This window comes from Rhipicephalus sanguineus, chromosome 3 (assembly GCF_013339695.2).
Source record: "Rhipicephalus sanguineus isolate Rsan-2018 chromosome 3, BIME_Rsan_1.4, whole genome shotgun sequence".
NCBI classification, from domain to species: domain Eukaryota; kingdom Metazoa; phylum Arthropoda; class Arachnida; order Ixodida; family Ixodidae; genus Rhipicephalus; species Rhipicephalus sanguineus.
Genome location: NC_051178.1, coordinates 227917250 through 227941323, shown reverse-complemented (window position 1 = coordinate 227941323; position 24074 = coordinate 227917250). Strand labels below are relative to the sequence as shown.

General features: G+C 46.8%; 2 protein-coding genes across 2 annotated transcripts; one reads left to right on the top strand and one right to left on the bottom strand.

The window, feature by feature from the left end:
• Positions 1 to 1694: 1694 nt before the first annotated feature.
• LOC119388349 (uncharacterized) lies at positions 1695 to 4688 on the bottom strand. The gene is made up of 2 exons (XM_037656060.2): positions 4300 to 4688; positions 1695 to 3622 (listed from the first exon to the last, which is right to left on the bottom strand). Exons 1-2 carry the CDS (start codon positions 4553 to 4555, stop codon positions 2355 to 2357), a joined length of 1524 nt encoding a protein of 507 aa, XP_037511988.1. The 5' UTR covers positions 4556 to 4688; the 3' UTR covers positions 1695 to 2354.
• A 280-nt stretch (positions 4689 to 4968) lies between these two features.
• Positions 4969 to 20501, top strand: LOC119386335 (protein TAMALIN-like). The gene is made up of 4 exons (XM_037653658.2): positions 4969 to 5214; positions 8840 to 8959; positions 16200 to 16302; positions 20323 to 20501. Exons 1-4 carry the CDS (start codon positions 5089 to 5091, stop codon positions 20499 to 20501), a joined length of 528 nt encoding a protein of 175 aa, XP_037509586.2. The 5' UTR covers positions 4969 to 5088.
• The last annotated feature ends 3573 nt before the right edge of the window (positions 20502 to 24074 follow it).

The following is a 24074-nucleotide window of genomic DNA, read 5'->3' as shown; positions in this document are numbered from 1 at the left end:
GTTTTAGTAAAGTTTTTTAGCTGCCCAAACGTAAACCTTTACGTACGTACGTAAACCTTTACGTTTGCGCAAACCACTAAATGGTGATGACAACTGTATTTAAACTGCATTTAAACTACATTTAATTTAGATAATATTGAATTACGCTGCGGAAAAATAATAACAGAGGTTTTTAGCGTGTGCAGTATCCCGGTAAAAGCGAAGGGGTGTAGCAATACCGGGTTACCGGACGATGGTGTCGACATCTTGTGACGCTTCGTGCAACCACAATCATGAACACCTTTGTTTTCGCTTAGTGTTCTTGAGGGGGCAAAATGATTAAAAAGGCAACTCATTCGTAATTATGCCGCTGCAAGGCATTTACATTGGAAGTAGAACGCCCGATGTTTCTGCAATAACAATTTTGTGCTTGCCTGGTACACCTTGGCACCGCTAGATGGCGCCACCTATCCGGCCTATCAGCGTCTTTAGGCCTCGTACGTTTGCAGATTCGGTATTCCAGGTCGCCTAGCCTCGGTAATCCGGCTGAAATAAGGTGATCGTAAGTGGCGCTCGCACTTCGGCTTATTTTGACTCGGCGGCTGGAGTCTCCGCAAAGCGAATATCGCGAGTAGCTACGAAGGAAGGTGGATTTGCGAGATAGGGCCGTAAACGTAAAGCCTATCCGGCGAGTAGTTTAACGTTCCGTAAACCTTTACGTTCCGTGAAGGTTCGCGCATGCGCAGATTCCATCCGGTATCCGGTAACACGGTAACGTAAAGAAGTATACGTTACAAGCTAAAACTCCCTATTATTGCTTAGTGCGAGGCACGAGAACTGTTTACGCATCATTTTTGCCCATGCACCTTTCACAGTTAAAAAATAAGTATATACAGCAATATCTCAAAACTTCTTAGCATACGCAAGCTGTTTGATTGGAGATGTCTTTTCCGTGTCATGTTCAACCTGAAAGCAATAAAGGACATTAGAGAATTGTTGCTCTTGTACAGGTGAATAGCCGATCATTTTAGCAGATTGTCGCATACGCTCAGCTTACATTTCACGTGTTCATGTGGTTGCACAGAACTGCAGCAATTTTGCTTTCCCAACTATCATGTTGCCTTGTGACACGAAATGCAAGATTGTAAAACAACTAAAGAGTCAAGTGGTTGCGCCCTTGAACTCCACTCGACCGCCTCCACTGCCGTGCATGGATCGCATTGCATAGTGCTCATGCGATGAAACGCAACAATTGAGAGATGTATGCACATACTTTCTCTTCCACAACCTTCAGTTCATGTCACATCGCCGTGAGATTGGCACCACCACCTTTCGTCGCCAGATTTGTTGCAGCATGATGTGGCTATCTCGAGCTAGTGTGAATACCGGTTGTAATACTTGAAGTTTTGAAGTCACGTTTCATGCTGTGAACACTGTAGATTCCACTGCCGGTATGGGCACTATGCTCACACACACTAGTGCTCCCACTGAACAGTTGCGTGCAAGGTGTAACCATAATAAGAAATGGACAAAGCAAACCACAGAAACTCCGCTGAAGGCGTCTGTTATGTTAGCCACCTTATGACAGCTGTCGACGTCACTAACACCGCGCATGTAAATAGAATGTTTTTGGAATGACAGAACTTGACGGGACAACATTAAGCTATACCTTCAGTAAATGGCACTTACATAATGTGGTAAATAAATTAATCAGTGGAAGCTTGGCAAGTTGAACTATATGCGTTTTATAAGGAAAAACACTTTGGTACCCAAGTAGGTGCATTTCAAGAAACCATTATTACAATGTGGATGTGGGATATCAACCATAAGCAGAACACACTGGTTTTCAAGAAGCAACTATGTATATATTATAGTCTGAGGAACAAAAATATGGTACAAATGAACAAGACATGCAAAAATAAAAAAGAAACACACTTGCAGTAATATGTTGCATCCCTAGTAACTTACTAGTTCAGGAGCTACGGACACTATTCAAGATAACATAAAAGATGTTCTACCTTCATCAACTGGTTTTGTGTCAGACCAGGAGGACTAGTCAAGCTGAAACACAAAATGTACACTTTGCCAGAAATGTCTTCCGGCTGCCACACACACGCCCAGAGCCAAAATATATTATTGTGAGCCTCTTTGATGCTGTAAAGCTACAATGAAGAACAGCAACACAACTCACAAGAACATGGCAACATAGGTGCAGCAATAGTTGCACAGCTCAGAGACAGCTCTGCTCACCCATGCACCAACCCGTTCACTCTCGAAATAGAAAACAGACCTCAATAAATGTCTCAGCATCAATAACTCTTCCAAGGCAACATGAAAACACATTGAAGGCTGATGCACATGGTAACACACAGCACTCATTCACTCAGCTTCGAGTACACATGGTCTTGCCTATGTGGCTTGCTCTTCTTCTCCGTTGCACTCTGGCCCTCCGACAAGTCCTGGAGGAACATCGAATCCGACAAGTCCTGGAATTGAGGCTCCTCCCCCTCATCAAAATGTACTTCTTCCATTGCTCCACAGTCCGCGGGCTCCCAATTAACCACACCATAGTCAACAAAGTGGGTGAGCCCCCGAATCCCTTTTTCTATGTGATGCAACTTGTCCTCACTTCCATAATATTTGGTGATCTTCGTGTGCAGCTCGTGGATTGCTTCCAAGACGCATTTTTTTGCCTGGCTCACTGGTGCTGAATGGTCATCACTGGGAGAGTAACTAACGGAGCCAAGCTGCCTCACTGATTCAAAATTGTTTGTGTTGTTGCATTTTAACAAGCTCTGTTGAGTGCCCTTCCCTCTTGCTTCACTGCTTCTAGTAGAAGGTAACGTTGAGTTGCTTCTGCTTTGCAGGGTGGTTCCAGGATTGCCGAAAATGATGACGCTTCCATTCTGCGCAGTTGAAATCAAGGAAGTGAAGACCAATGGTGCAGTGCCCTGCTGGCCAATGACAAGTGGTGCCAGTGGAAGCTGGCTGCTGCTCTGGAATCCTACACCGGGAAGGTTAACAAGGACATTTTCATTTCCTGCAGGAGCATGGTCGGTAGATTCGTCTACGTCTTGGTCCAAATCGTACGAACAGCTATTGGACGATTCCGACGGCAGCTCCAGCTTGACGTCTTTCAAGTATGGTGTATTCACTCCCTCCTTCTGAAGTTGGGGCAATGTTAATCCAAGTTCACGCCTGGCAATATTGTTGAGGTCTCTTCGTGTGATCAGGTGTATCTTCTGAAGCTCCCTCCCAAGAGTTTTCTTCACATTCTTCAGCACAGTTTCAACAGGTATGCCTTGAGCGAGTTGCTGCGCAATGGCTTGTCTCTCCTCTTTGCTTAACCGCAAGTGACCTAGGTCTATGTCGTGCCCATAATGTTTCTTTTGGTAGACAAGCGAGACAACGCCGGTTTGCATGTCTTGAGTGGTGGACATTGTTGCCATGCAGTGCGCGTTAATTTTGCAGCTACCTTGAGACTTGAGCCGCCTATGGCCTTTGCCCCTGGGAATGTAACTGCCAGATCGATGGCACACATACCACCGTTTGATGCGGCCGCCGTACAGCGTTTTCCCGCTGGAGTGTGCAACAAAGCACACTTTCTCTCTCCTCTCTTCATTCTGCTTCCAGCGGAAGAAATCTGAAAAAAGACATAGTGAATCATGACAATGCACATTGAAGCAGCGTTAGCGCTCTCGTGCCTTGAATACTACAGAGGATTTTTTCTGAGAATACGGCTACTGATATAATAAAAGGGTGAGAGGGATGAGTATGACCAGAAAGATTCACTGAAAAGGTCATGTACTAGTGACGACGGGCGTCCGTCGTGGTGGTGCAGCGGTTACAGTGCTCGGCTGCTGACCCGCAGGTCGCCGGTTCGATCCCGGCCGCGGTGGTCGCATTTCGATGGAGCCGAAATGCTAGAGGCCCGTGTACTGTGCGATGTCCGCGCACGTTAAAGAACACCAGATGGTCGGAATTTCCCGAGCCCTCCACTACGGCGTCCCTCATAATCATATCGTGGTTTTGGGACGTAACACCCAAGGTATTATTAGTGACCACGGGCGACTAGCTCGTTGTAATGATTGATGCTAGCTTTCTTTCTAAAGCACGATAAGCTAGTCACACAAATATCGCAGGATAAAATTACTGGCACTACACAGAAGAGAATGCGTAGTTTCGTAAGTAGCAAGAACCCACTGCTTAGCATCACTGGAGCGTAACTACATCTTACGGCGCGTTTCTTATGCGCCCCGTTGCTTCCTACAAGCAAAGTGATACCTAGATAAGGACAGTTTTCAGTCCAGATTATCTTACCCTGCAAGGAGCGAAACCGTCGCTGTTCGTACTTGTACTCAAATTGGTGCATCTCGATCAGGTGCTTCAGGAGCTGTTCGCGTTGATTGTATCTGACATTATGGCACTGGTCGCACTTGAAGCTTCCCCGACGAATTTGTATAGAATGAACTACACTGTTGTGACGAGCCAGACTGAACCTCCTTACATACGCCTTACCACACGTTTCACAAGTGTAACGCGGACAGGATGCTTCATTAGGGCTCATGTTTTCCATCGGTTAAAGGCCAGGCACTCGCTGCCAAATAACCAACGCACGTTTCAGCTTGTCTCAGCTCTTTTTCGCTAACTACACGCTCACAAATCGCGATAATGCGAAGTGTAAAAACGGTAAAAACAACTCGCACGCCATGTTCCTGATACCGCTGACGCTGCGTGTGTTGGTCGCTGTGGCGGGCAAGGTAAATTAAGAAACAATGGTTACGTTTCTATTAAAAAAGTATAAGTATCTTATATAAAATCAAGCTTATTTTAATAAATTAAAGATTTCTGAGTATGCGGGTTTTAACATTTGTTAAAACAACTCAGTAACGGTCATTTTTTTTTAAAGATAGCTTGCTGGCGTCGCCGCATGTGGTGCGTCGTGCGCAAGCTAAGCGCGTAAACTCATAAACACATGCAGTGCATCAGGCGCTGTGGTGGCTTCCGTAGCTAAGCGACTGCCTACGGGCGTCGGAAGTAGATAATGGGGGTTGCGATGGCGGTGTGTGATGAAATGGCTCACACGTTTAGTTACTAAGCGTGCGCACAATGCTCGTTGGCGGCGCTATGTCGTCGCCTAAAGTGAACAAGAAACATGGCAAGCGTCACCACCACCATCGAAGACACCACCATCACGGGCACAGCAGTGTCCTTGCCAGCCTTGAAACGTCTCAGGTAAGTGCTGCAAAAAAGGGAGGCGTATGCGCGCATCAGATGTTTCTCTTTCGCACCGTTTAGCGAAGTTCCTCAAAGTGTTGGACGCTGAAGCAAGTGTAAAACACTCACTACACTCGCTCGTCAAAAGCATCGATCATTTCTGCTTTCCCGGAATGTGACCGAGGTGATTGCACCCTAAGTTTGCGAAAGTGAAGTGGTGTTTTCTTATTTTTATTTCCTAAATACACTAGCACAAGGGCCGCTTAATTAACGTTGCGGCAAATCATCCGCGCGTGCTGACTCGCTCATTGCGGACCAAAGCTGTCTCTGGCGTTTTGAGTTAGCGAGATTGCGGGGTATTGATTTATACCGCAGTTTCCCGGCATCTTACGTAACTTACATCGGCATATGCTCCTATAACGAACTGAAGCGGCCTAACTTCAGGCGACAAACGTGGAGCTTCTTCACCCAGAGCCAAACAGAGGTCGGTTCCGAAACGGCTGCGACCCGTTTTTGTCCCACTGACGCAAAAAACTGTCTGTCGTTCCTCAACGCTTCGCTTGCCACCAAGGCCGGATCCCCACCAGAGTGGTTTCAATACGCGCGCATTCGCGTGCAGGCGAAAATAACAGCAGAGGCACACAAAGCGCTTGGCTATCCGCCAGAAAAACCGCTGCTACTTGGGGCTAATCGCGGGAGGAGATAATTAGGTAGGCGGCGATGGGGCAACCGCAATGCAAGAGCTCCGCACGACAACGCAGTATTGTGCGTTACACCTTGACCTGCTGGCCGCTTGCGAGTCGCCCTTATGGTGTCCCAAGAAGCAGAGGTATATGCCTAGAAACTTGCTGGGCTCTTTGCTCGCTACAGTAGCACGCACGATTTTTAGGAAGGGGGGTTTGGGAGCTGACGCACGCGCCGCGCGATAGCGCAGTCGTAATCCGATCACTCCGAAGTCCGCGTCGTGTCGCTGTCGAATTACGTTGTATTCTTAACACCCCTCCTTTACCTTATCACCAAGCGTTGCTTGGCTGATAGGAAGGGTGAAGCAGTGTGTCTTTGCTGGCAGCGAGCTGTGCATGTGACCCTGGTGTCAAGACGCTGGAATAGAGCCAGTGACCTTGCGTCGTGGTCATATGCAGGGAATCTGTTTGCCCTAGCTTCCTGCTGCGATTTTTTGCATTCGAAGCATGCGCGGTCCGCTGAAAGTGAGCGCGGTGCGTACATTTTCCTCGTTTGCGGCCTCTCGGCTTACACTCGCCGAGGTGCATAACAAAAAGCACCGAGATTTATTTCACCGAATCTTGACAGACTTCGAAGGGCACGGAAAATAAATTTGTGTTTCGGAGCCAAAAGCATTTACGTTACATAAGGAACATTGGGCTACACTGGCACTTCAGTGTATCGACTTTTCATGTTATGAAATTTGCTTTACTGCTGGTGTCAATCATAAGCCAGATATTGAGCGCAACAAAGAAAGAAACATTCTTATACAAGTTTTGGCAGTGTGAGTTATGCAGCTACGCTTTTAGTGTCTGCACATTCACGGGTCATTTAGAGAGGGAAATAGAACAAGCTGTGGAAGAGAGTAAGTGGGTGCCTAGGAACCACAAAGAAATAAACCACAATGAATCCTCACCAACTAGCCCAATTTGCAGTTCTGTAAAGAAATAAAGTTGGGGTTACGTAAAGAAGAGGTATTGCCTAGCGAAGCTGTTCAAGTTAATGTTGGGAGCATGACACTTGGAAAAGTGGTAAAAGAACATCAACCGAAAACTTCACAAATGTTTATAACGGGTGAAGACGGTGACATCTTCAAAAGCAAGGACATGTAGTGCATTGTGATAGTTATTGGTGTTAACTTCAGCAAGAAAAAGTTCCACACTATGGTGCGTCTCATTCTTTCATTACTGTTCTTGCATGCAAAGTGGCAGGGATTATTGTATTATCAACTTTGAAGGATGATTATGTTAGCAACGCAACAGGGAAGAGAGGAGCTCTAGACAGACCATCGACCGTGGTTGTTTAATGGCTAAAGCATGCTGCTGATCATCAGGCCACTGGTTGAAATAACAGCTGTAGCTGTCACATTTCAATAGCGGTACGATATGAAAGAAATTGTGGACCTATTTGGATCTTGTTGAAAAACTTCAGATGGTCAATGCATAGTTTGTATAGTGGTTCCAGCACATAAACACCCAAATATAAAGTTTGGAGCTTTTTTTTCTTTTTTATAAGCAGGCTGTTCACTTGGTGAGTGGCTGAAATACACTTATATGCGCGGTAGAGTGTAAGAAGAGTGGCGTTTTCTTTGAGCTGTATTCACACGATGGACCAAATCGCGATTCGAGCCCGTGGATTGCGCACTATGTTACCCGTTGCCGCAGTCCTCCTTCGGTCCGTGTGGAGCGATTTGCGAAACGGCGGAGGCCCAAATAACAGTTGGGATCCTCGGGGAAGAATGCCGAAATTCTCCCTTCTCGTGTGGAGGGATTCGAATCATGTGACTGACTCGTCTGTGATCACATCCATCGTGTGAATACAGCTTTATGTGTACCATGGGGCAACAAATCTGTCTTGTGTTGAGGGAAATCATCAAAGCTCTGTTATGGCCACTACAAAGGGGCGATGTTTGCACAGTGAGCTTCATGCTGGAGCAGTGTTGTGACATCTGATGCATTGGCATGCATACGCTGTCGTATAAATGTCTCCTGGTTGTTGTCATGACGACTCTAATAAACAATAGCAGGCGGGCCCACTTCTGCCAAATGCCACGGGGAAATGTTATGTGATATAGATCAAGCCCAAAGTGTTCAAGTTATCTTAATTGAAATTCCAGACATTGTGCGAGTCCAACTCATGCTATGAATTCTTTCGAGCACTTGCGACACTAGCGACTATAGCACAGAAACAAAAGCATGAACGCAAAAGCACAAACAGATGGATGTGCTGTCAAGTTGCAGGTGACTTTGATGCAGAAGTAGCCAGGGGACAGCCAAAAGGTTGTGAGAAGGAAAAAAAAAGAGGGAGGGCATCGCATTGTATGTTTGGCTGAGAGCGCATTCCGTTAATGCAAAGGCACAAGGTAGCTATGATAGTTGCCGGTGGAGCTGTTGCACAGTCTGTCCAATCGGTATGCCTTTATTTCCGCAATGTTATTCTTCTTTCTGTATGAATGTTTTCATACTTTTCAGACCAAAAACGTGCATAATTTCATTGTCGTTGATGTTTATGGAGTATGTTCCTATTTTTCAAGCCGAGGGAGCACAGTGCAACTGTCAGCTAATATATGCATACTTGGATAATGATAAAGAAAAATATCACTGACTTTGTGAGGGTACAGAGGATGACAAACTCACATTTGTCATTTAATTTGATCTTCTGTCAGTGGGGTTTTTTTTTTTTAATGCCCAAGTTTACATGATTCCATGCCACAGAAGACATGAATACATGATTCTATGCCATAGAAATAGTATATGAGGAGCAACATATAAGGGAACATGGGCCAGGATGGTTCTGGTTACCTCTAAAAATATTGACTCTCTCTTGTGTTTTCACTAATTTGTTTTTTGTTGACATCGGTATTCCACTTGCATCTTCTTACTTTATTGTGCCATCAGTAATGAGAGGATTCGCATTTCAGCACCAAATCCTGGAGAGGGTGAAAAATGACAGGGTGATAGTAACCGGCCCGGATGAAGACCGTCGCCGGAGAACCATCATCGTGGAAAGACGCAAGGGCTCCTTTGGATTTACACTGCAGGCAAGACATTTGCTTTGTCTACTTCCTGCACTCTGTCGCCTTTGTGGAAAGGGACAACTTGGCTCCAGTTGGGACAACTTGGCGTGTATACTGCTGTACGTTTCTATGCAAGGGTAAATTAGTTATTTACTGACTCTAGATCTACAGATAGATGGCACAGTATGATTTTGAAGACATTGGATGAAGAAAATATTGTGCCTGTATTTTGCACTGGCCACTATGTTATTTCTTTCTATATGTGGTTTTAAAAAGCACGCAAGGTTATTTAGATATGCCTTTTTATTCATGCTAAGAGACTAGGCATGTAAGCACGAACACAAGAGAGAAGTCAAGACACCACAAATGCTGATTAACAACAAGGAAAAAACGTGTCATAGGGATTCCTTACATTCATTGCGTATCTCACAGGCTAAAGAAAGTTGGAAGTAGATACGGCATTAATGTTGTTTTAACAGCTGCCAATAAGCTAGGTAAGAGATGTGGCGCTGTGCAGAGAAAGAATGATCGAGTAATAAACGAGATGCGAACTGACATTTGTTTTGTAAGACACACCAACAAATTCACTGATTGCTGTACAGGTGTGGTGTACTATAAGGTTACTTTAGCTGCGGCCGCTTCTACGTAGGACAGACAGGCCACTGTGTTAGCCAGAAATTATTGGAACATAAGAGATCGCTTACTGGAGGCTCACCATCTGATCTATCTGTACATTGTCGAGAATGTAAATGCATGCCGAAATTCAAGGAATGCGCAGTGTTTTACAGGCACGGAAATGAAGAAACATGTTTAATGGTTTAGGCATGGCATATCGTTAGCAGTGGTAGTGCATGCGTGAGCCCATAGAGTTTCCTAAAATTAACTAGAGGGGACTCTGGCACTGCGATCGTTCAGCCGCCATGGGAATGATGGGTAGTACACGGATTTGCTTAATCTTCGTGCTTACGACTTTGAACGCACTCGTGGCTTTGTTTATTGCTGTGTTTTGGCATTAGTTTCGGATAAAAGAATAGACCGTTGTGAACTTCGTGACCAGATGTGAATTGGTGAGCCTAAAAAGGTTAAAGTAGTGAAGTGAGACTGCTAACTTTTGCTGAACTTAGTCTTTCGACAAAGCGGACGCTGGCGAAGCGGAGCCAAATGGAGCCGAAAGAACAAAGTTTAGACAAATCCGTGTACTACCCATCATTCCCATGCTGGCTGAAGCGCCATGCGTTGCAGCTCCCATAGACACTAGCGCTAGAGTTCCCTCTAGTAAGTATTGTAGGAAACTCGATGCGTGAGCCAACCATTGATTAGCTTGCATAAAGAAGAAATCAAATGGCTTAACGGTTATCTCTCACGTAGACCCCTACGTATGCCGAATTAATGGGTATCGCCTAATGCCTGACCATGCGCAGAAAAGTTTTCGTATCTTCTTTTCTTTTCCACCGTTGTGTGCTTTTGCAGTTGTTAGTTGGTGTTTGTGGTGTCTTGACTTCTCTCTTGTGTTGACTTCTCTCTTGTGTCCGTGTTTGCACACCCAGTCTTTTAGCATGAATATGTACCAACTAGCTCCGCTCTGTTATTCTAACCTTTTTATTGTTCTACATGCCAAATTGATTTTACAATCCTGCCACAGTCACAACATGAGGCTGGGAGTCTGTACCAGGGCTGGGCAGAGATACTCAGAAATCTATTCCGGAATACAGATATCGAAATACATGTTGAGGAAGCCTGAAATACAGATACTGAGATACATTTGTCTTTGACATAATGGGATATTTCGGAGATACTTTTGCAAAAAGACGAGAAAAATATCCAAGAATACAGATATGGGAATACAGATACAGGAATATTGTTTTTCATTTTTTAGGGGACGCTCATGCTGCACAAAGACATCTATTAAGTCTAGCATAATGTTACGAATAATGCTGCAGCACATTGAAACTTGCAAGTCAAGCATATTGCTTGAATCACTAATGAACACAGGTGATATTGATAAAAAATGTATACAGTCGAACCCACTTATAACGATCCCACATATAACGATCTATCGGTTATAACGACCATATTTGGGTGCACTTACGATTTTCCTATGCTAACCATTGAAGCTGCGTCCAGATATAGCGAACATTTTTCAAAGCCTCCTACTTTTACAACGAACACTTCAGACACGGTCGCGGTAAAAATATGGTGCATACGAAGCGAAAAAAAGTTAAAATATGCCTTCTAAAGCGTGACAGGGGCGCGCGCTCGCGCGTGCCCCGCTCCAGTTTACTCGCGACTAAGATACCCGGATCGGCGAGCACCGCACGCAGATTTCGGTCGCTGCGAGCGAGGTCGCTCAATTTTCAGACGTTTCTTCAGTGGTAGAATGGCAGTGGGGTAAAAAAATAGTAGGCATCATGAAGCCTTGCGGTCAGCTTTCGCACAGTAACCTTTCCTGACGCCGTTCTCTGCAGCTACGACCGCCTGCGATGAACCAAACAATGCCTTGGAACGCAAGAAGGCATAAATGCAATTGAAGTGATAACCGCGATAACTTTCAATTGCAAAAAGGTTCACTGCGTCCCTAAACTCGTCGACGCCACAATGTGCCACGAAAAGTCGTCCGTCTTTCCGGTAACGGCAGAGACCGGTCGATCGGTGATAACGATTTCCGCGCGATTGCGGCGATGCCTTCGCGGATAAGCATCAGAAAAGAGCGAAGGCGAGGTGGCGGCCGTCGATGAACGTGCCATTATGCCTTATAGCCGACAACCTTATCACAGTCATCTGTAGATATCTGCTCGGCTGCGCGTGTGGCGTACTACGCCGTACACTGCGGATCAATTGACGGCGGTACGAGCGCGCCATGCTTAGCCATGCTGCCGTTCGCAAGTTCGCCGCCGCCGCGTCGTGCGAGACCGCTTTAAAGTGCACGTCGCTTTGTAGAAACGAAATTAGCTCGCTGTTGTTGAGCGGCGCGGGCACCGAGAAACGTCGATGCACAGACAGCGAGCGTATACTGCGTGTTTGACTAGGTGACAACTCAAGTGCGCCGCGCATCGTCGTGCAGGGCCGCGAGAGCATCGCGGAGACGTAGAGTGCGCGTTGCTTGGAAAATACTTGTTTTCTCCGCGTTGGACGAAGAGGCTAGTCGCCGCACCCGTGCACGGTCCGGAGTGAAGCAAGCACGAAGAACGTACAAACGCTCGCATACGGCATACAGCAAGTGGCCCGGCAGTGACTCCGCGACCCGAGTAGGCGACGCGCTGCACGCAACTAGCCAGGGATGATCGGCTCCACGTCGTGGTACTGCGCTTCGGTGAAACGGTGTCGGCTCATTGCAAAGGCGGTTAATCCACTCGTGAGCTCGCAGCGGGCGTCGCTTCATGACGCGAAAAGGCTTAGCTTGTCACCGAAGGGGTTGTTAGCACTTTAACAAAAGTGCACAAAAAAAAAACCGGCTTGGCCGCTAAGCGCACGTTTTTAAGGGCGAGTCCATGTACAACGAACTACTGATATAACGACCACTTTTCGCGACACTTTCGAGTTCGTTATAAACGGGTTCGACTGTATTTATTTTGCACACAAGATCTGTTTTGCTGAGAAGTTTCTTAAATAGGTTGTCTGCATAGGTTCGGTTTCAACACAACACTCGCGAACGAGAGAAGTCTCTTTAATACTGCAGAGGATCTCAAGTTCGGTTATAACGAACGACTAACACTTTCATGGGGGGCCGGCAATTCCTGCGATATGTTTTCTCTGGTCATCAAGTACCGGAACACTTCCGATCTCACATGAAAGCGCTCTTTTGCTCTCTTGTGCGGGGAACCCTTCGCCGCCGTCCCTGTGTTGCTGACCGGTGGTGCACATTTGCTTGGATTATCACAAAAGTTTTCCTTTCCCCCTTCGAAATACGTGAGCTCATTTTGAACAAAAAAAAAAGTAACTAGATACCCATGTCTTGCACAGTATCATGATATAATCAATACATCGTAAAAGTAATTTGCTACTGAGATACAAATACATTGCTCAAATGTATACCGATACAGAAATACAGCTACTCAAAGGTATCTCTAAGATACTATCGCGATACTCTTGTATTGTGATACTGCCCAGCTGTGGTCTGTACACATACATTCATATATACCTACATCAATATCCTTAACCAGGAATGCGAGCTAAGTTTCGCGGTTACATTTGAGCTTTTCCTGATCTGACTAGTTTTCAGCCAACATTTGACTGTTATTCCAGCTTTGTGGTACCTTTCCTGTGCACACTGGCAATGCTGTCGCATAATAAATGTGCAGTATTGATTGTTGTGACTTGCATTTATGTCTGGACAGCGATGTTATATCCAGTAAAGAAACAGCATGTACAGTGGGCTCTCAGTAAACGGAAATCTCTTAAACGGAACTGCTGCTTAAACGGAACAAATGCCCATAACATGATTGGTTTCATACTTGGATTTTGCAACCCTGCTCATCTCTCAGTAAACGGAACTCCTGTTAAACGAAACACATTTTCCTGGTCCCTTGAGGTTCCGTTTAATGAGAGTCTACTGTGCTATATCCTGTTGATTTTTAACAGCGGAGCTGTTTAATCTGACTGTTAGTCCATGCAGAGCGAGCAGAAATGATCGTCATGAACTGTCACACTTTCTCTTTGTCCTCTTCTTCCTCTACATCTTCTGCTTCACTCCCAGAACACATGCACTGATTTGTCCTGCATGGGATGCAATAACTCTGATGGGCGAGAGAACGACTAAAGAGAGGGAGAAAGAGAGAAATTCTTAGCAAAAAATATTTCTTGGTGAGGTGGGATTCGAACCAGTGTACCCATGATTCGAAAACAAGCGTTGTAACCACTCGGCTATCGAGGCACGCTAACACAGCATAGCATAGCCTTGTATTGTATAATTAGCAAGGGGGGGTAGGAAAGTGAAGCGAGGAGGAGGAGGGAAGAGAAAGAAAGATAGAAAGAACGAGAAAGAAATAGAAATGAACAGAGATATGAGAAAAAGAGAGGAAGAAAAGAAAAAAAAAATGGGGAGGGGCGAAGCATGTAGGGGAGGGTGTTTCAGCTCCACTAACATGAAACCTGTGGAGGGGCGAAGCATGTAGTGTGCACTGGTGTTTCCTACAGCAAAATTACTGCTAATGGGCAATGAGAGACAGAAGAAAGATTAGACACAGAGACCCGCAGTCCGCTTTTAGTTAACGTGCACGCTGCGAATCTTTATTGTTCAACTACGCGCACAAGAGAAATCTCCCAGCGGCACTACATTGCAGGTCAAGATCCAGTGCCTATATATACGGGGTGGTCGGTGAATGGTTGTGCAGCGCGAGCAGTCGGCTTTTTCAAGAAACTCGCTAGCAGACGCTGCCTGCATCGGCATTCTCTCATGGACGAGGGTGCATTCTCATTCCTCGCGAGCTGGTAGTTCAGCGTTCATGTAGGAGGAGCGTTTCCATAGTCAACGCGCGCCGTTCGCTCTCTCTCTCCACACAGCGAGCGCTGAGGCGGTGGCACCCTCTCTTGCACACAAGCAAATGGACAGGACACGACGATGTGTGCAAGCAAATCGGTCACGACGATGCACCGCCGACAAGCCGAGACCCTAAGGTGCTTTGCCCCTAAAAGAGAAACATAGAAGGCCACCCAGCTCGGCACTTCACAGTCCTCGCATAGCAATGTCACTTACATGGCTGAAAAAGTTAGTGTACCTTACATTGGTGGCGCAAGGCTAGAGAAACAGCGGAGCTGATCGGCACATATCTGGTCCTGGCCTAACAGCCGAGCATCGATAGCGACTACCCAATAACACTTGGCTAAACTTACCAACCACCTTGATGCAGGAGCACCTACCGGGACTGAAGTTGAGCTTAGCCTAATGCAGTAAAGTATAAATTAGCCAAACCAGGTTACTACCTAGGATCGACTTGGTAACACCTCACAAAAAACTTAGCAAGAACGAGCATCGCCTCGCAAAACTTAGCAAAACCAAGCACAACCTCGCAAAGGTCAGGACCAGCTAGGTGCCAATCAGCTTCGCTGTTTCTCTAGCCTTGCTCCACTAGTGCAAGCTATGCTCATTTTTTATTGCGATAGCAATTATATGGACAGTCTGGGCTGAATTTTGCCGTCGCCGTCGCCGCCGTCATGCACCGTATATGTATAAGTATGTATATATAAATAAAAGCCCCAAAGAAAAATAATTCAGAGAAATGCTTGCGAAGCGCGGAATCGAACCAGGGACCTCTCGCTCCGCAGCGAGTGGCGCTAACCACTACGCCACGAAACGCAGATCCTCCACGTAGCTAACGGCGAGCGTTATATACACACCCTTTACCGCTGGACGGACTCAGAGACGCTAGGCGCTTATAAGCGTTTCTTCATTACCAGCGAGATGGCGCTAGTAGCACGACGGGCGGATTTAAAAGTCGTCGGCGAGCTCGCTCTCTTCTTATATTTGCACAGGGAGAAGCTTGCCCTTCCGCTGTCTGCTCGCGCGGTTTTCTCGTGCTGAGGGGAAGAGGGATGTTTAACGCTTTCACCGTGATGTCCGCGCTCATGTTACGGAGCGTACGAAAGTCACCCGAGCTCAAGGGACGCCGCTAAACGAACAAGAACTATCAAGTGTCACAGCTCGACACTTGAAGCACTCTAGTTTCCTTCGCTGCTTTGGCCGCCTTTGCAACAGGAGCGCTGTTCAAACTGAGAGTATCCATTGGCAAGCATCACTTCGTATAGTATTAGTTTCTTGCTATCGCATTCATTGCTTCGCCCTTGCGGCGAAGCTGTGACTTTTTTTTTTTTACCTCTAAACACAAATTGGAACAATGTTCCTAATAAGTTCAATCTCATTGCACCAAAGTTCACTGCATGCTGTTATTCGCTATTCTCATTTGAATTAAATTTTTGCTTAAAACTGCGTTACACTAAGCAGTGCACTAAAAGGTGCCTTTCTGCAGCATTGAGCACTTTCGTCATTTTTTTCCTTCTTTTTGGTTTCAAGGAGGTTTAAATTATCATGTAACATTAAAGTAGTTAAAATTCTTGTCTTGAAAACTGGCAGTGTGTAAGGTTCTTGTCAAACAAGTCAAAACTGTACTACTGTGTGACAATGGCACGCATAATTCAACAATTTGTGAGTGTTTGATTGCTCAGGCCTGACATAGCAAGAGAGTGAGCCGGCATGCACTTTGTTCACTTATGTGGACATTCTTTTAGTGTGGTTATTAGTGAGTGACATCGCCAATGTTACCTGGTGCAGACGTACGGCATCCACCACAAGCGGGACGGAGAAATTGAACTCATCACATACGTAGACTACGTCGAGTATGATGGGCCAGCTTTCCGTGCAGGGATGCGTCCAGGTGAGTTCCCATTTGCACCTTGGCGTTGGCTAATTAAGTTTTCAGGACTGTTTGGGCATCACAATCGTTAATGCCCTACTTTGAAAGTGTGATGACATATCTGTTAGTCAAGCACACTTTTCTAACATACTCTGCACTTCCCTAAGTATGTGGGGAACCACAAAACCATAACCCCTGCCCCCCTGCTCACCACTTACCCTCCATTTGTAGTAGCTATGACTGTGCAGTGTAACGACGCTATTGAGATTATATGCAGTATTTGAATTTTATTCAGTGGTTAGACTTTTCCTAATGCTACAGTGGAACTTCGATTATACGACTTTCAGGGGACCGCGCAAAATCGTCGTATAATCCGGGCGTCGTATAATCGAAAAACCGAGAATGTAGGGAGTGACGGTCATTGTTGCCCCACAACAGCGGGCACATAACGCCTAAGAAAGTCCGCGGCACAAACCTACTCTGCTCCAAGGAACGTAGGTTAAATTAATTGAAAAAATGACCACGCATTTTATCGGAGGTGTGAATGAACCTTTATTTCCCACCTTTTAAAAAAATCTGTGATTTTCTTCTGAGAGTTTGCCCAGCCACGACGCATCAGCTTTCTTTCGATAGCTGCAACATCTGGCAGCAAGTCGCCGATCTCATCGCGTGCGCAAGCAAACTGCCGAATGTGGTCGACGTAGCACAACACGTCCGCGTAAGTCGGAACGGACGCGCTAGCCTCTGCAGCGTCGTCCATCTCTTCCTCGTCGGAAGTTCCCGCAGTGTCGGGACGCACAGTTTCGATAATGTCATCCAGCGACACTTCACTGCACACTGCAACGTCGTCGTCGGCACCAACATAGTCCGCGGAAGATCCAGGCAGCTCCAGGCTGCCGAACTCTGGTTCGTCGTCAACAGGCACTGCAGCTTCACTGGTAGAACAAGCACCACTTCTATTAAAGCCGCAGTGCCTGAAGGAGTTGGCGATGGTTTCTGGCGTGACTGCGTCCCATGCACTAGCAATGTAGTGCATTGCATCAAGCACAGAAAGCTTCTTATCCAACTGCTTGCGTTCCATGCCCGCCAGCCGACGCTGCACCAGAAACTTCTGATATTTCTGTTTCATGCACTTGATGACGCCAGTGTCAAGTGGCTGCAGCTGGCTAGTGCAATTGGGGGGCAGAAATACAACTTTCACATTTCTCAAATGCGACATAACTGATGGATGGCATGGCGCATTGTCAAGCAGAAGAAGAATCTTTCTGTTCTTAGCCCCCATTTTGGAGTCCACCTGCTGCAGATATGTAGAAAACATAGCAGCCGTCGTCCAGGCTTTCCGGTTGAACGTGTACTGGCACAGCAGCCTTTTCAAATTCTTGAAGCATTGCGGCTTCTCAAACTTGCCGATCACGAGGGCAGGAAGCTTTTCAGAGCCGTCTTCATTAGCGCAAAGCAATACGGTAAGACGCTCTTTGCTTCGCTTACCCCCGTGACAGCTCTCTCCTTTGAATGCCAATGTCTGTTCTGGCTGCATATTATAAAATAATCCAGTTTCGTCTGTGTTGAACACGTCGGACGGCTTGTATTCCCGTATCAATTCCGGCAGCAATGCAGTCCACTTTTCTACAGTGTCGGAGCTGACTGACGCGCTCTCTCCACAGCAGCGGCTGTACACAACTCCACTGCGTTTTTTAAAGCGATCCAACCAGCCATCGGAGGCTTTAAAGTCGTCAATGCTGCAGCGCAATGCAACTGTCTCAGCCTTCTCCTTCAAAATTGCGCCATCCACGGCAATTCCTGAACTGCAGGCCTGACGCAACCACTCAACGAGGGCCTTCTCCATGGCAGCATATTTGCCATCTTTCGCGGCCTTCCTGTTCAGGCCGAACTTTGCCGCATTTAGTAGGATACTGTCCATCTTCGCGAGGATCGTTTTCAGCGACGACTCGGGAATGTTCAGGTCGCGGGCAATGCTGGCCTTTGTTGCTCCGTTCCGCTTCTCCGCCTCCTCGATTATCCGAAGCTTTTCTCCGAGCGTCAGCGGTTTTCGGTTCTGCGACATTGCGAGACGCAGCACTCGCAACCAAGAATTCGAAAGCTTCCTCGCACACCAATGTCCGATCACAGAAAATTTTGCACGTGGACACAGCAGCTGTGGCGCAGCACGGCAGTAGGCCTATTCGATTTGCAAGCTTCGACCAATCGCGAGCGGCTAAAACGCCCCAGCCCTCTAGTAGCTAGACAGCGGCAAGTTCCGGTTCCCGCGGCTGTCGCAAATGTTGGCTCAACAATCGCCGTTCAACACGTCCAGTATAATGACACGAAATCTAGTGAAAGTTATCGCATACTAGAAAGCGAGCTCGAAATTATCTGCCATGTTATCTGCTCACAACGGTCACTACAAAACCACCCAAAAGAAGAGAGAGAAAAAAAAAAGGCGACAACGGAAGTGCGCAGTGCAATGCGACAAAACGAATGCGCTCCGGCTGGTTCCGGCCAACGTTGGCTCTGGCTAGCTATGGCCGACAGCGTGTCGAAAAATTGAAGAGGCCCTGTGGTGGCAGCGCGGATACGAACTCGGTTCCTCGGTTTCCCGACTTTTTTCGCCCGGCCGCAGTGTGTTTGCGTGCCAGCCCGCGTCATCGTAGGTCTTTTTTTTTCTCGGACAGTCCAGCGAAGCGTCGTACGAGGCGGGGCCGGCGTAAAATTGCGTCATACAATTGAGGTTTTTAATACATTATTTCTATGGGGGTTTTGCCGGGACCAAGCCAATTCGTCGTAAAACGCGGGTCGTCACAGGACCGGGGGATGTATAATCGAAGTTCCACTGTATTTAAATGAAAGAAGGGAATCTTGAGGGCTGGTTTCTTTATTTGATACAACCTTAGGGAAAACCAAGAGATAATAATGCCAAGGAAGGTATAGGGGATGTTAATTGTTCTGTTTTAAGTGTATTGAAGTAGCTACATAGATATGAAGAAAGTAAACTGGACGAAAAGACAACTTGCCGCCAACAGCGACCGAACCTGCAAGCTTCGGATTACATGCTCGACGCTCTTACTGATCAAGCTGTAGTGGTGGTCCCCCCGTCCACTTTATGGGGTATTTATGTGCATGCAAACCTGGGAGTGTTTCACATCTGTATATCGTAATTACTTCAATACACTTAAAACGGTACAATTAACGTCCCTTTTACGTTTCTTGGCTTCGTTATCTGTTGGTTTTCACTAATGCTGTTTATACATTCACAGTTATTTTATAAAATGACTTTGCAGTCTCAAAGGAAAGGAAATCTCACACTTTCACTCTAAAGCAAGGTAAAGGTGACATCAAAAAAATTAAAAACAAGATCTTTTTCATGCAGAGCACAACACAACACGTGCTCTGCTGAGTAATGCAAGCTGTAATACACCTTAAATATTTGCACCAGCTGAAACATTTAAGTATGGGCCATGGTAGCTCAGCACATAAGGTGTTACACTGCAATTCTCGGTGTGTGGGTTCATGCAACCACTGTGGTTGCATGAAAATGCAACCACAGTGGTTGCATTTTCATGGGGGTTACATGCAAAGAACAGCTGTGTGCCTAAATTTAGGTGCACATTAACCCCAACTGGACGAAACTAATCCGGAGCCCCTTACTACGGCGTGCCTCATAATCACATCATGGTTTTGATGCGCAAAATCCCAGCAATTATTATTATTATTATGTAGCATTTAAGCTTAGGCCATCTATGGGGGGTATCGAATGTCCGTGCAAATTAAAGGGGGAGACACTGTTGCCATGGCCTGTATTAGCCATCTGCAGATGCCGAATGCTGATCATTTTTGGTGTGCCTCAAGGTAGTTAAGTAGATTTCTACCTCAAGGTAAGCAATATGTGGCAGGAATAGCTTCTTTATCCCACACATAATAGACAACAAGCACCTCACTGATCCAACCTCTACCCTGCTTTTGTAGCCTTACCAATCGATCACCACCTTGCCTGTCAGTAATGTGTTGTGCCTCAATATAATGCTGGATGGCGTGTGTATGCAGGAGACGTGATCCTTTCAATAAATGGGCATGACATGGAGCACGTGGATCACAAGAGCCTGGTGCGCTTCATCCAAGGCTGCGCCTCTACCATGCGCATGGTAGTGCTGTTTGAAGACTGCGTGCACAAGGTGGAACTGCACATCCGGTACCTTCGCCTGCAAGTACGTTTACTTTGGTGAATCTCCATTAAGTTCTGTGTTATCAACTATGAAGTCTTCATAGTGGATGGGAATGGTTAGACCAAGATAGGGCCATGTGCGGTAGACCTTTATTGAAATGTGAGTTATTCAGTGGTTTTTGCACAGTTGGAAACCCTATTATGAGGTATCGTGGTTTTACAAGCTGCCACCACAGATTTTGCACATAAGGGCAGTGAGTTTCAACCCACGAATGACTGCCTAGTACATGGTCATTTTGTTTACTCTTATGCTGTTGCTGTTACCTAGTGGTACTCATGCATTTACTTTTCACGTGTGTTTTTTTATGCTACCCCTGTATCGGACAGCCTTCTGAAGTGGATCGATGGCTGTTATTCTGCTTTTGATCACGAGGTCATTCAGTGAATGCTAACCAGTGATTGACCTTTTGTGTATAAATCGCACGAAAATTCTTGTTCACCAAGGTTTATGAACTTCTTAAAGGGACTGACAACTGGCCAGAACATGTGATTAGATCCTGGTGAAAATGTTAAGACCATGAATTATAGTGACAGATTCAAGCATCCTTTTTGCGCTCTGAGTAGGATCTACATTTTCAAGTCGCACTTAAAAGTAGCAAAAAACCAGTATGTAGTGCAGCCTAGTCGAAGAGCCTGAAGCTGGTGGCAGAGCCATTCAATTTGCTGTACGTTGTCTAATGCTTTCAGGTGCAACGTAATTAGTGCTCAAAATTAAAGCACGTGTATTATTATTCATCCCCATTCTATTCTGTGTTGCTTACGTGGTAAAAGGTTGCATGCTGAGCAGTGGCGCCGCCTTCACGGCAACTAGTGGAACATGTCGAGCTGCGGCGCATGCACACGTAGTGCACTCATGCGTAGCGAACTGCCGCGCGCAAACATGAACCACTCTCACACTTGCATCCCACTGTTTGCAGTACGTGTTGTGTGCATAGGACGTCATAGTCGCCGCAGGTAGAAAATATTGATTATACCGTAAAATTCCGAGCAAGCGCCCCCCCTGGAGTTAGCGATAATAACCAAGTTAAAGGTGGGGGGCGCTTGCTCGGACTTTCTGCAAAATTCAAAATGGCGGCGGAAGTTTTTTTTTCTTTTAATGAAATTGACAAACACGGGTAATAGCGATGCACAGAATGATCAAACACTTTATTCCAGCATAACTTTAATCACTCTGAAATCCGTCAAAGGAGTCCTCAGAGTCTGTATCGAAAAATAGGCTGCAGCATTTGGCCTGCAGCCCATCGCGATGTTCCGGGGGAACGGCGCCAACGTCGGACAGCCGGCCAGGCAGACAGCCTTCCTCTGAGGCATCCAGCGCGTTAGAGATACCGCAGCCCTTGAAGCTCTGGGCAACGGTTTCCTCTGACACAGCTTCCCATGCCGCAGCCACGAAATCCAGGACGTCTTGACGCGACGGCTTCCGCAGATTTCCTTTCGGAGTTTTTTCAGCCCTACGCATGAACTCCTCTCAGCTCCTGCGAAGGTTGGCTTTGAACGGCCGGTTCCAATACACGTCCGCCGGCTGCAGTATGCTCGTGCAGCCAGCCGGAACGTATGCAACGTCCGTCTCCCGTTCGTCCAAAGCATCCCTTGCTGCCTGCGTCTTATGAATAGGCGCTTGGTCTAGCACCAGCAACCGCCTCACGTCGTCGGTGTTAGGGCCCGAAACCCTCGACAGCCACTCCTGAAACTTGTCGGAGGACATCCACCCGTTCTTGGACGCAGTCACGCGGACATTTGCTACAAGAAAAAAAAAAGTGGTTAGCGCAATCTCGCTACCCCACGATTAAAGAGAGAAACCCGCCTGGCACTCGAAGTTTCATAAAAGCCTTGGTCGGAATGTTGCCGCTCGGCTCCTTCAAAATGACGAACGCCGGGAGTTTGTGGCCCGATGCGCAGGCAGTCAGTGAAACTGTGAAACCTCGCCGGGCACAACCAGTATTGGTGATCCGTACTGAACTTTCCCCGATGTTGTTGTTCGTTCGGGAAGCCGGACAGTCCATGCAAACCATTGTCTGATCCATGTTGGCCATATTAAATGGTGTGTAGCCGTGACGCAATCGCAACTCGTTCACGGATGACCGAAAAGCACGTGCTGCTTCTGCGTAGTCATCTGGCGTCTTCTGGCTTTCGTTTGTTGCCTGTCGCATGGAGATGCTAAATCGCTGCTTCCACCTGGCAATATAATGGGTCGAAGCGTGGAAGTTTCCTAGCTGCAGGCTCCTGGCTATACGCAAAGCCTCTTCTGCGAGCAGCCTGTTACTCACAGCGCGTCCAGCACTTCGCTCGCGCTCAAAAAATTCGAACAGGGCGTCGTCCAGCTCCTCACTAAACACAGGAGCACCGTTGCTCAGCTTGCGTCGTAACTTTGACTTGCCGAAGTTTTGTTGCAGCAAGCTTTCGTACTTTCCATCCCACTCGCGGATCCGCTTCCGATCGATGTTGAAGTGCCACGAAGTCTCGTGCACATTTCGTCCAGCTTGGCGATGCCACTGCACCACCTCGATTTTCTTTGCAATCGTGTAGGAACGCATCATCGGCAAGCTGACCACAACGAACAAATGGCGACTGACGAGTACGACGTGACCACGTTCACACACACCAAGCCTAATGCCTACGGCTACGGCTAGAGCGATGGCTAGAGATGCCAGTGTTGTGTGGTGGCGCCAGCGTTGTGTGGGCGGAACGGGGGGGGGGGGGGGGGGGGGGTGGGGCTTGTTCGGAAAAGGGCGGCAATTTGAAGTTGCCCAAACTAAGGCGGGGGGCGCTTGCTCGGAATTTTACGGTAAATGCTTCATGGCGTTTTCTGCGTTTCGATTCCATGATTAGACAATCTGGCCAGTAAGCTTTCCGTTGCACAAAAGAAAACAGGTACCGTACAAATTGGTGTTTGGTCCCTTTAAGTGACTTCATGGTGTCGACATTGGTCCAGAGCTGGCCTCTACGTTATTTCCTATATGAATCTTCTATGTTGTTTTGAAACGTATCGATCAGGGGCGTAGCCAGGGGGGGGGGTTGGGGGGTTCAACCCCCCCCCCCCCGAAATTTTTTAGTTTTGCTTGCGTATATATACACGCGCAGATACAAACGCACGCACGAACGTACATAAAGTATGGTTGAACCCCCCCCGAAAAAATTTCTGGCTACGCCCCTGGTATCGATACACTACTTTTGTCAATATACAGTCAAATCTTGATATGATGAAGTCATACCCGCAGCAGAAGACTTCATATCATGACTTTTGTTAAGTCGAGGCACCGTTCCTGGGTTTCAACAGTAAAAATTACTTTGCGGATTCCTAGGATAGTCCTGCATCCCATTAGTTAGCTGACGAAGCATGGCAGCTGAAGAAGAGGAGAATGGAGTTGCATGACTGGCTTGCCATGAGAGCCGAGATGAAACTCAAAGCGCGCGAAAAATTCCAGCTGTCTCGCACGCCTGTACGATAGTGCACAGTGGCAGTACTAAGGAGCATTTCAAAACAATGACGAGGTACTACATGGTGGCAGAGGGAATAACTCATCCAAGTACAGTAATACCTCGTTAACTCGAAGTAGTAAAAACCAGAAAAATT

Excerpts from the sequence above, each read along its gene's own strand:
- LOC119388349 (XM_037656060.2), bottom strand. The coding sequence starts at position 4,555 with ATGGAAAACATGAGCCCTAATGAAGCATCCTGTCCGCGTTACACTTGT. Across the intron at positions 3,623-4,299 it reads ACGGTTTCGCTCCTTGCAGG|ATTTCTTCCGCTGGAAGCAG; the intron begins GTAAGATAATCT and ends GTCTTTTTTCAG.
- LOC119386335 (XM_037653658.2), top strand. The coding sequence starts at position 5,089 with ATGCTCGTTGGCGGCGCTATGTCGTCGCCTAAAGTGAACAAGAAACAT. Across the intron at positions 5,215-8,839 it reads CCAGCCTTGAAACGTCTCAG|CACCAAATCCTGGAGAGGGT; the intron begins GTAAGTGCTGCA and ends TTCGCATTTCAG. Across the intron at positions 8,960-16,199 it reads CCTTTGGATTTACACTGCAG|ACGTACGGCATCCACCACAA; the intron begins GCAAGACATTTG and ends TACCTGGTGCAG.